We start from the raw sequence: 13541 nt of genomic DNA, 5'->3' as shown, positions 1-13541 counted from the left end.
GGATAATCCTGGCATAATCCACCTAGAGAATAGAGCTACTCTTCTGCAACCCCCCATTATCCCAGTGTGGTCCATAAAGATATATTACCTGCTCCAGTAGTGATGAAACTGCTTAAGGCTATGTGCACACATTGCGGATTAGCCTTAGGAATTTCTGGTGCGGATTCTGCTTCTCCTGGCAGAAAACGTAGCTGCAGATTTATCAAGAAATCAAAAGGCAAGAAAACAGACGCACTATCAGCTCACACCACCAGCTGTAATCCCTCAGACCAGTCAGCGTTCTTTTAAGCCACTACAGAATGCGATGCTCGTAGAAAACAGGTGAAAGTTCTGCAGAAACAAAATATGAAAGAATACGAGCACTCACCATTCATGCAAAAAGTGTCCATCCTTTATTGAGGCTTCATAGTAAAAAAGCAGGACATAGCAGGGAGAACCTGTGGTTCCCAACGACGACGGCTGTTTCGCTCTCCTGAGCTTCTACGGGACCCGTAGTGACGGGGGATCGTCTTTAGGAGGGTAGTATCGGTCGCTGTCTTGGCCGCACAAATGTCCCGCACATGCTCCCGTATACGTACTCTCAGCTCTCTTGATGTAACTCCAATATAAATTTTTGAGCAGCCACAGGTCGCATAATAGATGACATTCATACTACTGCATGATATTCGATGTCTAATCTCAAGTTGTTTCTTACCATCAGAAGAGCCGAATGTGGTGCAGCGCAGGACATTTGGGCAGGCAAGACAGCGACCGCATGGTATAGACCCAGGTATTGGACCTCTAGAGCCAAATGGATGATTCAAGGTGGGAGTATAGTGACTCCTCAATAGGAGATTTTTGATCTCCTTGCGGTCATAAAGGGATGATCACCAAGAGATGTTCCCAGGGAGGGTTCATTACTCAAAATCGGCCAATGTTTTTTAAGAATCTGTCTCATATCCTCCCATTCGTGATTGAACGTACTGTAGATATAAACCTTATTGGTCCATTTTTTACTTTACAAGATCGAGCTCTGGAAGATTTAAGGAGATCACTCCGTGGAGTTGCCCTTGCTCTCTGATATCCCTGTTTGATGCATCGGTTTGAATAACCGTGCAGCAAACCGGGATCTTAACCCCTTTACCCCCAAGGGTGGTTTGCACGTTAATGACCAGGCCAATTTTTACAATTCTGATCACTGTCCCTTTATGAGGTTATAACTCTGGAACGCTTCAACGGATCCCAGTGATTCTGACATTGTTTTCTCGAGACATATTGTGCTTCATGATAGTGGTAAAATTTCTTTGATATTACCTGCGTTTATTTGTGAAAAAAAAAACGGAAATTTGGCGAAAATTTTGAAAATTTCGCAATTTTCCAACTTTGAATTTTTATGCCCTTAAATCACAGAGATATGTCACACAAAATACTTAATAAGTAACATTTCCCACATGTCTACTTTACATCAGTATAATTTGGAACCAATTTTTTTTTATTGTTAGGGAGTTATAAGGGTTAAAAGTTGACCAGCAATTTCTCATTTTTACAACACCCTTTTTTTTAGGGACCACATCTCATTTGAAGTCATTTTGAGGGGTCTATATGATAGAAAATAACCAAGTGTGACACCATTCTAAAGACTGCACCCCTCAAGGTGATCAAAACCACATTCAAGAAGTTTATTAACCCTTCTGGTGCTTCACACGAATTTTTGGAATGTTTAAAAAAAAATGAACATTTAATTTTTTTTCACAAAAAATTTACTGAGATTTACTTGAGATGGGACGCTATGTTGCATTTGGAGAGCCACTAATGTGCCTAAACATTGAAACCCCCCACAAGTGACACCATTTTGGAAAGTAGACCCCCTAAAGAACTTATCTAGCTGTGTGGTGAGCACTTTGGCCCACCAAGTGCTTCACAGAAGTTTATAATATAGAGCCGTAAAAATAAAAAATATTTTTTCACAAAAATGAACTTTTCGCCCCCAATTTTTTATTTTTCCAAGGTTATCAAACTGTCATCTAGTTGAAAGTTTCTTAAAGACCTCAGTGACATATTTTAGTAAAAATCTCAGTGGCCAGACTCAGAGACAAGAGGGGAACCTAGTAGATCTGGAAGAGGAAGAGGGTGGAAACCTACTAGTATAGGGACCAACCTGTTCGACTAAGAGGTCCTCCAGATTCTGAAGGTTTTCTCTCGATCTCACTCAAGGGTTCAGAGGACGTTCTTTTGTGATGTAACTTTCTCAACAGTAATTTGCGGGAGAATAGATTCAGATCTTTTATAGCTGTAAAACAATTAAAAGAATTACGGTAGTTGGTGAAAAAGAAAGGCCCTTTGATAAAAGTTTTTATTGAGGATCTGTAAGGGCATGAGAGGATAGATTAACTACCTGAAACCCTCCCTGGGAATCAGATGGTATTCCTGTATTGGTTTTGGTCTTAGATGTTTGTCTGGTTGTGCGTTTATATACAGGCGTTTTTCCTGAGGGACCACCCTGTGTCAAAGTCTTTGGTATGAATTCATCATCCCCGGACATATGCTGAGTGTGAGTACATTGAGGTTGAAAACTTTTCTGTTCCTCTAGGAACTGAGCCACCTGCCAGCACAACTGACTATGCCAGTGAGTACAGGAAGACGATGGTGGGCCGTGTGCTATGTGCATGTCACTACACAGTATAATGCTTTTTCTTGTCTTTGCATATCAAGTCTTCATATTTGTGAATGTACTAAACCGACCCTTGCTGACCTTGTGTAGAGAAGTGTGAGAGTTCTTGGCTGCACACAATTGGAGATATTATTCCAAGCTACTGGGCCATGATGCAACATTTCTGCCTCTTTTCTATAAAGTTCTATTGGGTAGCAGCAGAGGTGAAACCTTAGGCTTGTGATCCTCCATGTAAAATCTCCCAACATGGCCCCCAACTATCATAGGTCTTGTAATAGTCTTTCCATATGGGGCAAAGGGACTTTTTTTCCCGTCACCAAGGGACAACCCCTTCATCCATTATAGCAGGGTAGCAGGGTGCTCTTCTACCCCATAAGACATCAGTGTCTTTGTTCAACTGCAAAACTCCGCATTTACCATAGTTAATGACAAAGCACATGTCAGATTAGCCAGATAGACCCATTTTTCGGTCAACCTTTGTTGGCTTTTACTTACATAGTAAAGACCTGGATATACATTAGTCTAAAGTCGGCTGAACTCTCCGATATCATCAGAATTAGCCAATAGTCTAAAGTATATGGCGTGTCTTGACTCTCCACCAACATATGATGTTGGGTGGACAAAAGGATTCATCTGTTAGATTTCCTTAGAACCTCCCCCGAGGAGCTGCCATAAGAAATTTGAGGGTACAGAGGAGTTACGCTCCCTCATAGAAAACTCAGGATCGCTCAGGACCTTAACGTAATGAGCTATGCATATTTGACTCTATAGTCATAAGGTTATACAGATCAGTGGCAGGTTTATTTTGCAAGGTTTGGTTTGGGTAACTCGTTTGCTTTTTTTTTTGCTGTGGTGCATGCCTAAATTAACAGATTGCAGGAGCCTACATATAAAAAGGAATAGCAATGTAAAAAAAAAGTATATATACAGGACAGCAAATAACAATACACTCAGCATAATGTCTTCTATTTTATGACTTTCTGGAAGTCTAGTCGTGCTGGTTGCCCGGGTCTGTCATGGTCTGCTATTCAGTGGTTTTGACGGGCTTCATAATGAGGTCACCGCAGTGTGAATAGTACGTTTTGCATGGGGCGTTCTGTTCTGCCTTGCTGTGAAGATGTGGAGCTGGCATCTGCGGCTCATTGTGATTGATCTTATCTGCATGAGAGTGAAGAGACCGTTGCCCATAACTGCAAATCATATCATTTATTGCCTCCTAAAGCAGGAGACACACAACATATCAAAACCCATAAATATATGCTCTCGAGTCTCTTCCCAGCCATTTAAAGATAAAGTGCAAGTAAAAATAAAAAGAGTAGTTTTACTCCTATAATAAAAAACACAAGAGTGACGTTTTTCATGTATGTGATCGGAGCCCAAAAAATGTGTCAAAGGCCACATTTAATCAGATTTTATATTTTTGCGCATCTTTTTTTTGTTTTTCACATGGATTTTAATACAGAACTAAGGGAAATCTAAATCTGTGGATGTTTCTTCTAAGGGGCATCGTATGTTACTTTCATCCATTTTGTGGAACGAAAACCCTATTGAAGTTTATTGTGAAGTATTAAAGGGGTTTTTTACTTTTCGAAAAGTGGACCCAAATGTTTGCTGCAATGTAAAATAGCAATGCCAGATACTACTTACCTTCCCGTGACCCCACTCCCATCACTTTTATAATTATAATGTCTGCTACCGGGCTGTGGAGGGATCATCGGGGGGAAAATTCATCCAACGACCATAACTCAGTGTGCCAAAGAGTTGTCTCATCGCACAACTCTCATATACGAGACATTTGGCAAGGTCTCTTCCTCCTCTTGATCCTGAAACTGATAGGGATCACCAGGTCCATTAATGATCTTCACATACAAGATTTATAGTGAATCTACAGAAGGGAGAACCTCATCGTCGTAGGATTGTAGAGAGAACCTCAGTTCACAAACTGATCTACGTTTAGGTAGACTGCTCTGTGCCTAGAGGACAGCATGGATTAGTCCAAGATCAGCTGTTGAGGGACCAATAATGAACATTATCTGGATCTCTTAGTCACGCTGATGCCAGTCATGATAAAGTGATAAAGTAATGCTGTCATCTTTTATTTCAAAGGCTTTGAACCTTAAAACCTTGCACAGACCCTTCATATTTTTAATTACATTTTCTTTTGAAAAAGCAGCTTAATTTTATGGATTAATATCCCATAGACTTCAAGTAATCATGTGCTATAATTAGTACATAGTAGTCATGGGTAGTCCTTCTGGCTACTCGTAGGGAGTGTCCACAGATCTTGGGTGGATTGTTTTTATCGGGATGTTTGACATACACCCAGGCAAATGTTCCCGATGTACATCTGCCAAGTATACCACTGTTTGGACATAGAGTGGGATAACTCACCTCTGAGGTATTCTACTTTGCTATTTTTCAGTATACCCACATGAGACCAGAAGAACACTTTTTTTTGGCTTCTTTTGGGTTAAGGAAACCCTATAGTTATGCTTAGTATGTCCGTTAGGAGCCATATAACAGTGTATAAACTAACCGGAGGGTCTTACTTCAACATCATGTCTTCTCCATCCTGGCATCTTCAACCATCTTCTCATTTTATCACTCCATTGACATCTAATTTAGAGAACTTCACATTTTCTTGGGCCCAATGAACTGTTCCTGGATTACCACTTTTCATTCCCTTAGCGATCCAGTACCAATGTGAAAAAATATAAACTGTTTTATTTTCTAAACCCTTCTGTGATTATATTGCAGCTTAAGTCAATTATTGCCAATTAAAAAAAAAATTCACCTAAAGTGCCTAGAAACACCGTTATGATTTTTTTTTAGCAATGTTTGATACAAGTTTACCAGCAAGACAATGGGAGAATGTTTCTGCAACCATTACCAATCCAAAGAGTTTGCAATTAAACCAGCATTTTCTTCTACAGGTTTAATTTTCCTTCCACAAGTCTAATCTAGTTATAACAGATTTCCACCTTTTCTCTTAGCGACTGTTAACATGTTTTATCTTTCAGCTCTTTTTGCCAAGCTGGGCCTCCTAAATGTGTCAGCGGAAATAATCATGTCCTACTGTGATTGTAATTAACATAATAATGCATTTTTTCCCTTCCTAAATGTATCAAAATGAAGCGCTTACCATTTCTAGCTGTAATTTTGTTTTATATGTTTCCAGCTTTTTGTCACCTAATGTTTTATGTTACCTTCCTTTATTTAGCCCTTAAATGTTTCTCCCCTTCTCTCATCGTTTACGTTCTTTTTATATTTTTCATGTGACCTCCCTCCACTTTCCTTTCAACCAATCATGTGCGTGCTATCATGTGAATTGTCATGTGACTTGCATGGTGCTGCTGATGTCCTCCTCGCTGGTGAACAGAAGGTAAAATTCTTTGTTCTGGTTGGTTTTGCGACATAGTCAGGAGCACTTTTCTATCTAGGAAAAAGATGTTTCTAGGCTCCTTCCAACACAAAGCGTAGCTACAAAAAAAAAAAAAGTTTAAGCTCTGGTAAACTTTTTACATTGCATGAAGGTAACCTTCACTGGTTAAATTATTATGAAGTGTGAGATGCTAATTTTATAGGTAGCATATGATAACCGGCAAGCAATAAAGTCCCATGTGGACCAGTTCCGGTACAAAATGATTTCAAATTCATAGACACGTAGCAAAAGGGTCCATTATTTTCAAACTATATGTTCGAAATATGACATCTTATCTGATTATTTGAAGCAATTACAAATATACAATGGAGCATGTCAACACCTTTTAGCAGATATAATTCTTATGCTGTATGACTTAAATATGCTAAAGGAGTATTTGTTTCAGTTTCTTAAATGAAATATTACTGAAATCATTACATTGAAAATTAGGGTTCAGATTGGACCCCATTGCGGTTCCTAAAAAAGAATACATATGATCTTAACATGTTGTATTTAGGGATAAACATTATTACGTGGGACCTTTCAGATGTTCAGGAGCAGTATTTCTAAAAGCACATTGCTCAAACAGCTGCAGTTCTCCTTTTAGTTGCATCACTAATCAAAATAATAAAACAGTGCTACTAACATGTACATATAAAATATTCCTACCCATTGGGCAGAGGCCTTAGGAAAACAAAGAACAAAGAAACCACCTGCTCTGTTTGATTTGTCTTTACCTTTACTATTAGCTGAGTTATTCTAGTTCAGTGCTGTCAGACTTGCAGCCCATACATAGTCCATGCTATGGTATTTGTATTTCACTTACCACTTATCTGGAGGAATCATGATTTACAATTGAAGGTGATTATCAAAATATTTAAAATAAATTTGATCAGAAGATCATTAATGAATCACCTCTTCAAAAACTTTCACAATAATTGCTATGCGTGGGCTGAAAGTGACTACTATTCCTGATAGTGATTCTTTAAAAATAAGTAGTGTAAACAAAGTGGAAAACAAGGGTTGGAAGATGATCCATGACTGTCCTTATAAAAATGTAAGTACAGATATCGCCTATAGCAGCAACCAAGATTAAACTGATCTACAAGCTCTGTGTTTGCATCCCCTCCAGTTTAGCCACCAAATGTAAGTTTCAAAATTAATTGATTTTAAGCTACTGCTTGGCCAACATTACATGTCTGCTAATGAGAAATAGAAGCCAACGCCTTATATTTTATAGATTTTTTTTATTGTGATGAGATGGCAGTAACATTTGCCTTCATTCAACTTTTCCCCAAAATGTAATTACTTCTTTTAGGACTTTTGGGGGTTTCGGACTCTAAATACAATTACTACCGTATATTCAAGAGTCAGGAGTTTATTATGTATTCTTTAATTCAGTGTATACAAAAAAAGCAAAGTAAAAAAAAAAAAAAGATAAAAAGCTGTTCACGTTATTAAAGTTGCATGAAGGCACAAAAACAAAGAAGTAAATGAGAGCTGTAGAAAACACCGAACTGGGATAATGAAAGCCATGCTGTTTCGTTCCTTTATTCGTAATGCATGATGCATGAAGTTGCATGCCACCTTCCTATCCGTGCTAATCGGTGCTTGTCTGTAAAACCTTGGTGCTTGTTTTGACACCATTTATTTCCAGTCACCAGAATTTCACAACGACCTGTCAAATGCATCTCCTTCACTTAACCACGTCTCCTTGTAACGATGTTCTTTCCCTCAGTGACTATGCCAGATGTATTTTCAAGTGACTAATATTCCACTCTCTCCTCACTAATCCTCTTTTCTTATTAGCCGCATTCATCACTAACCCCTGCATTTTTTTTAGTTTACAGATCAGTCATTTATTTCTTTATGCTTTTTTTTTTTTTGTTTTAGTCTTATACTTTTCTTTTTTTTTTTTGTTTCTTAAAATTGGCAGGTCCCGTTCGTTGAGTAATCGCCATGTAGAGGGCAGTGTAAATTTATTTTTCTCTCTCTCTCCGTAATAAAAAAAAAAATTACCAGTCTTCTTCAGTTCCCCGGGAATGGAACACTAAAGTGCCTATGCTACCACTTTTGAAATTGGAGTTTATAAGAATTATGAGTTTAATCCGTGTAGAAACAGTGGATTATCCGCTAAGGCTCTTACCAATATTTAAGGACCGTTTAGTTGATTGTGTGCTTTATAAAAGTAAACACTTCACAAAAGAGGAATATTTATAAAGAATCTATTAAGGAAATGTATTTTCACTTACCAATTTGGCTAAACAGGATAGAAGCCAAAATTATTAAATAAGCGACATTTAAGATGGTGTTGAGTATCGGAGACATTGACTTTAATTGATTGGTCGTTTTAAGAACAAAAAAAATCCAGACATTCTGCCTAATTTGAGCATGAGATATGAGTATAAATGTTTTTTGGTTGATACAATTATCATAAGAATAAGATGATCATGGAAAGAAAGTGATCCACACAATTGATATAGACCATTCCAAACACCATTTGATATCTTTATCATTGAGTAGGTGCAGTGACTCAGCTAAATATTATTTGTACCTCATACTTTGGGTGTTCAAAATTACACTAAATGGATAATTTAGCATTGCTTTTATTTTGAAGCTTCTGTGCTTTGTCTGACATTCTTGCTTATGGAGCTTCAAGTTCGGAGCTCAGCGGGTGTTCCTTGCGAACCAGCCCTCTTTCCCCTCACTCACTTTCCAGTTACAATTTTCTTTTTATACTTAAAGGGTTTGTGCCAAGTTTGTAAACTATTCCCTATAACTGAGTCCTGTTCTCAGAACCTGCGGTTGTCCCAGTAGTTGAACCACCACTGATTGAGAAGTGTTTCCCTATCCTGTTGATACCATCTAAACTTTTTCAAAGCCTTCAAACGAATGACTATTATTTATTTTTATTTTTTTTTGCAATTGGGTTTCATTAAAAATTAAAACTTTTTTTTTTTTTTTACCGGCCGTGGAATGAGATAAATAAGAATCCGCCATTGAGCTTGTTCTGAGTTTGTAACTCTTGACATACCAAATATTATTAGTGAAGAGTCAGACGATCGTCTAATTTGGACGGGGATCGCAACGTAATGCTCGGACTGGCCGTCAGCTCTCCCAACCCGAACCTGACAGCTGTATAGAAATAAATGCCGAGCTCACGACTAGTCATAGCATTGCGTTACAATCCCTGTCCAAGTTATACGGCCGTCTGACTCATCCCAGGGCTAGAAAACTCTATGAAAATACTTTTATACCCCAAAAAAAGAAAAAGGTATTCTCAGAGCGCGAAAAATTATGTTTGCAAACTTTCAGAGCACATAGGCTCCTTCTTCAGGCAAGTTTACAAATGAATTACTGAAACAAGAGCACAACATTTAACAGATGTTACAAAAGGACTTTTGTGATATTACTTAGAATGCCTTTTGGGGCATGACAGTATATCCATAACTCTTTTTCTGAACTCTTCTGTGCTGATTTATGATCAGAGACCACATCAAAGTTGAGCTAAACTTTGATGTGATTCTTAAAAAAAACGCAGATAAAATAAAGTTACAGACTCCCCACCAGTACGAGCGAGCGTACTGACGGATTCTCAATTAACTCATTCTGCAGACAACAATGTGCAGGAAAATTGTAAAGTGCAGCCTGCTACACAAAAGCATCCAAACATTGCCCATATCCATATAGCCTGCGTGCTTCAGTCTATCTACATCACCTTCTCCCACATTCATAAGAATTTGCAAGCTGTGATTTTGTAGTAAAATGTAACAGGGATTATGTACCCTGCTGTGTGTGAGCAATACTAGCCTGCTATGAATGTACTGTGCCCAGGAGGAGGTCAACGGGGAACGTTTGCAAAGAGTTTACAAAGTTGCTTTTTTTTATTATTTGCAAAATAGTCAAAATTTTGCTGAACGTAAAAAAAATATTGTAGAAAATCATGATAAAAATATTGAAAAACTCATAGCATAATGTTTATCATTGATCAGTAACTTCTAATTTTGTCTTCTGGGATAACACACCTACTCAGTGAGCAAGATATTAATAACTTAGCGTGATTTTACTCTTTATAATATAGGAATGTATTGTATATTTTGCAAAATATTCGTATCCATATCTCATTCTGCAAATGTGACCGTGAAAAAGAAATGTTCTTGGCCTTTCTTGTGTATTAAAACATGAGATGTAGTAGCTGTTCCCTGGACATTAGTTAAAAGGGTAAAATATATCTTTGTGGAGATTGACATGCCAGCGTAAAGAGACTTATAGGCCATGCAAAGTCTCCCTACACTGGCATGTCAAGCTCCACAGAGAAAGATGTTACATCTTAGACCCCAGTCAAAAGGCCTTGTGTAGGCCAAATCAGATCTCCTGCTTGGCACTGGTGAGGGGCAACACCCCTAAACACATCTGCAAATTGAGATTCTGGTTTGTCTTTTATCCAAAGTCATGTGGCGAAGGTCGATATTGACTTTTAGGATAGCTGCTTCTCGTAGGTGGCACTAGAGTTCAAGTCCTCTTCCACTCTGGAGATAGAATTTGCATACTGGACATTAGTAGTACATTACATGACTAGTGTATGTTCATTTTTTTCCCCTATTCATGTAATTAGTTGACTTGTTTTGATACTGTAAGTATAAGGACTTCAATAGACACGGCACCTACATTTGCTTTATTGCAAGTACCGGGCTGTGTATAAAAGTCACCGGTTCTCCTCTATAAGTTATTCTGGTTATTTCAGCAGTCATTTAATCGTGAGAAACATTGATTCTTTCTAGGAGAACCAAGCGCTCCAAAGCTGACAGGCCGTGTTGGAGAAGATGGAAATTCATTCAAAGTCGTCCTTATCAAGCAAGATGATGGTGGCTCTCCGATTCGCCATTACCTGCTCCGCTACAGAGCTGTAAGTACACCTTAAATTGCCTCTTTAGTTTTTGCTTTGTACTTTTTTTATGGCCAATCTTCCAGTTTCTGAAATATACATTATGGGTTTAATGGATTAAAGTAGAGTTGTCTTAAGCGTCAATTTTAGAAAATGGACTGTTGACCCAGTTCTACCTGTTCCCGTCTCCGAGCACCAACTCGGAGCTTACATTGGAAAGATGGGCATTATGTCTCTGAGGTCTTGTCCAGAAATTTGGGTATGGCACCTCATACAGCAGGTGAAAGAAGTGTTAAACATGTCTCCAATTTTCTAAGTAAATATCTTTCTAAAGGTGCGATTGACATAAAATTCTCACCAGATGTCAGTAACAACCCATACAATCCACACAGGCAAATAAATCGAACCATAGATGTCCATATATTCTGTGTAATGAGAAATGATGAAAAGTACTGAGCACATAGTGACATAGTTATTAAGGTTGAAGGAAGACTTCCATCTAGTTCAACCCGTAGCCTAACCTAACGTGCCCTAACATGTTGATCCAGAGGAAGACGAAAAAAACCATGTGGCAAAGAGTAAGCTCCACATTGGGGAAAAAAAATTCCTTCCCGACTCCACCTACGGCAATCAGACTAGTTCCCTGGATCAACGCCCTATCAAGGAATCTAGTGTATATACCCTGCAACATTATACATTTCCAGAAAGGTATCCAGTCCCCTCTTAAATTTAAGTAATGAATCACTCATTACAACATCATATGGCAGAGAGTTCCATAATCTCACTGCTCTTACAGTAAAGAATCTGCGTCTGTTATTATGCTTAAACCTTCTTTCTTCCAGACGTAGAGGATGCCCCCTTGTCCCTGTCTCAGGTCTATGATTAAAAAGATCATCAGAAAGGTCTTTGTACTGTCCCCTCATATATTTATACATTAAAATAAGATCACCCTTAGCCTTAATTTTTCCAAACTAAATAGCCCCAAGTGTAATAACCTATCTTGGTATTGCAGACCCCCCAGTCCTCTAATAACCTTGGTCGCTCTTCTCTGCACCCGCTCCAGTTCAGCTATGTCTTTCTTATACACCGGAGACCAGAACCGTGCACAGTATTCTAAGTGTGGTCGAACTAGTGACTTGTAAAAGTGACTTGGTAAAATTATGTTCTCCTCATGAGCATCTATGCCTCTTTTAATGCATCCCATTATTTTATTTGCCTTTGTAGCAGCTGCCTGACACTGGCCACTGAATATGAGTTTGTCATCCACCCATACACCCAGGTCTTTTTCATTGACGGTTTTGCCCAGAGTTTTAGAATTAAGCACATAGTTATACATCTTATTACTTCTACCCAAGTGCATGACCTTACATTTATCCCCATTAAAGCTCATTTGCCATTTATCAGCCCAAGCTTCTAGTTTACATAAATCATCCTGTAATATAAAATTGTCCTCCTCTGTATTGATTACCCTGCAGAGTTTAGTGTCATCTGCAAATATTGAAATTCTGCTCTGAATGCCCCCTACAAGGTCATTAATAAATATGTTAAAAAGAAGAGGGCCCAATACTGACCCCTGTGGTACCCCACTGCTAACCGCTACCCAGTCCGAGTGTGTTCCATTAATAACCACCCTTTGTTTCCTATCCCTGAGCCAGCTCTTAACCCACTTGCACATATTTTCCCCTATCCCCATTATTCTCATTTTATGTATCAACCTTTTGTGTGGCACCGTATCAAAAGCTTTTGAAAAGTCCATATACACTACATCTACTGGGTTCACTTGGTCCAGTCTGTAACTCACCTCTTCATAGAAATTAATCAATTAGTCTGACATGAACGGTCCCTAGTAAACCCGTGCTGATACTGGGTCATGAGGTTATTCCTCTTCAGATACTCCAGTATATCGTCCCTTAGAATGCCCTCCAGTATTTTACCCACAGTAGAGGTTAAGCTTACTGGCCTATAATAACCGAGTTCAGTTTTTGTCCCCTTTTTGAATATTGGCACCACATTTGCTATACGCCAGTCCTGTGGTGCAGACCCTGTTATTATGGAGTCTTTAAAGATTAAAAATAACGGTCTATCAATGACTGTACTTAATTCCTGCAGTACTCGAGGGTGTATCCCATCCGGGCCCGGAGATTTGTAAATTTTAGTGATTTTTAGATGCCACCATACTTCCTGCTGGGTTAAGCAGGTGACATTTAATGGGGAATTTTTGTTATCACTGATCATATTGTCTGCCATGGGATTTTCTTGTGTAAATACTGATTGAAAAAAAGTCATTTAGCATATTGGCTTTTTCCTCATCCTCATCCACCATCTCACCCAGACTATTTTTAAGGGGGCCAACACTGTCATTTTTTAGTTTCTTACTATTTACGTAGTTAAAGAATATTTTGGGATTATTTTTACTCTCCCTGGCAATGAGTCTCTCTGTCTCAATCTTTGCTGCCTTGATTTTCTTTTTACAGAATTTTTTTAAAATTTTCTGAATTTATTTAATGCCTCATCACTACCTACTTCCTTTAATTCTCTAAATGCTTTCTTTTTGTCACTTATTGCGCCCCTTACAGCTCTATTTA

At 38.4% G+C, this 13541-nt stretch overlaps 1 protein-coding gene across 4 annotated transcripts in view; it reads left to right on the top strand.

Moving 5' to 3' along the window:
* Positions 1 to 13541, top strand: part of NCAM1 (neural cell adhesion molecule 1) — a 362053-nt gene that overhangs the window by 286686 nt on the left and 61826 nt on the right. For all 4 annotated transcript variants that reach the window (XM_069741707.1, XM_069741708.1, XM_069741709.1 and 1 more), the window contains exon 14: positions 10853 to 10977. In XM_069741707.1, coding sequence (XP_069597808.1) covers positions 10853 to 10977 — 125 coding nt within the window. The remainder of the gene's footprint in view (positions 1 to 10852; positions 10978 to 13541) is intronic.

This window comes from Ranitomeya imitator, chromosome 10 (genome assembly GCF_032444005.1).
Source record: "Ranitomeya imitator isolate aRanImi1 chromosome 10, aRanImi1.pri, whole genome shotgun sequence".
NCBI lineage: Eukaryota > Metazoa > Chordata > Amphibia > Anura > Dendrobatidae > Ranitomeya > Ranitomeya imitator.
Note: the sequence above shows the minus strand (reverse complement) of the source record. Positions and strands in the feature narration are given on the sequence as shown.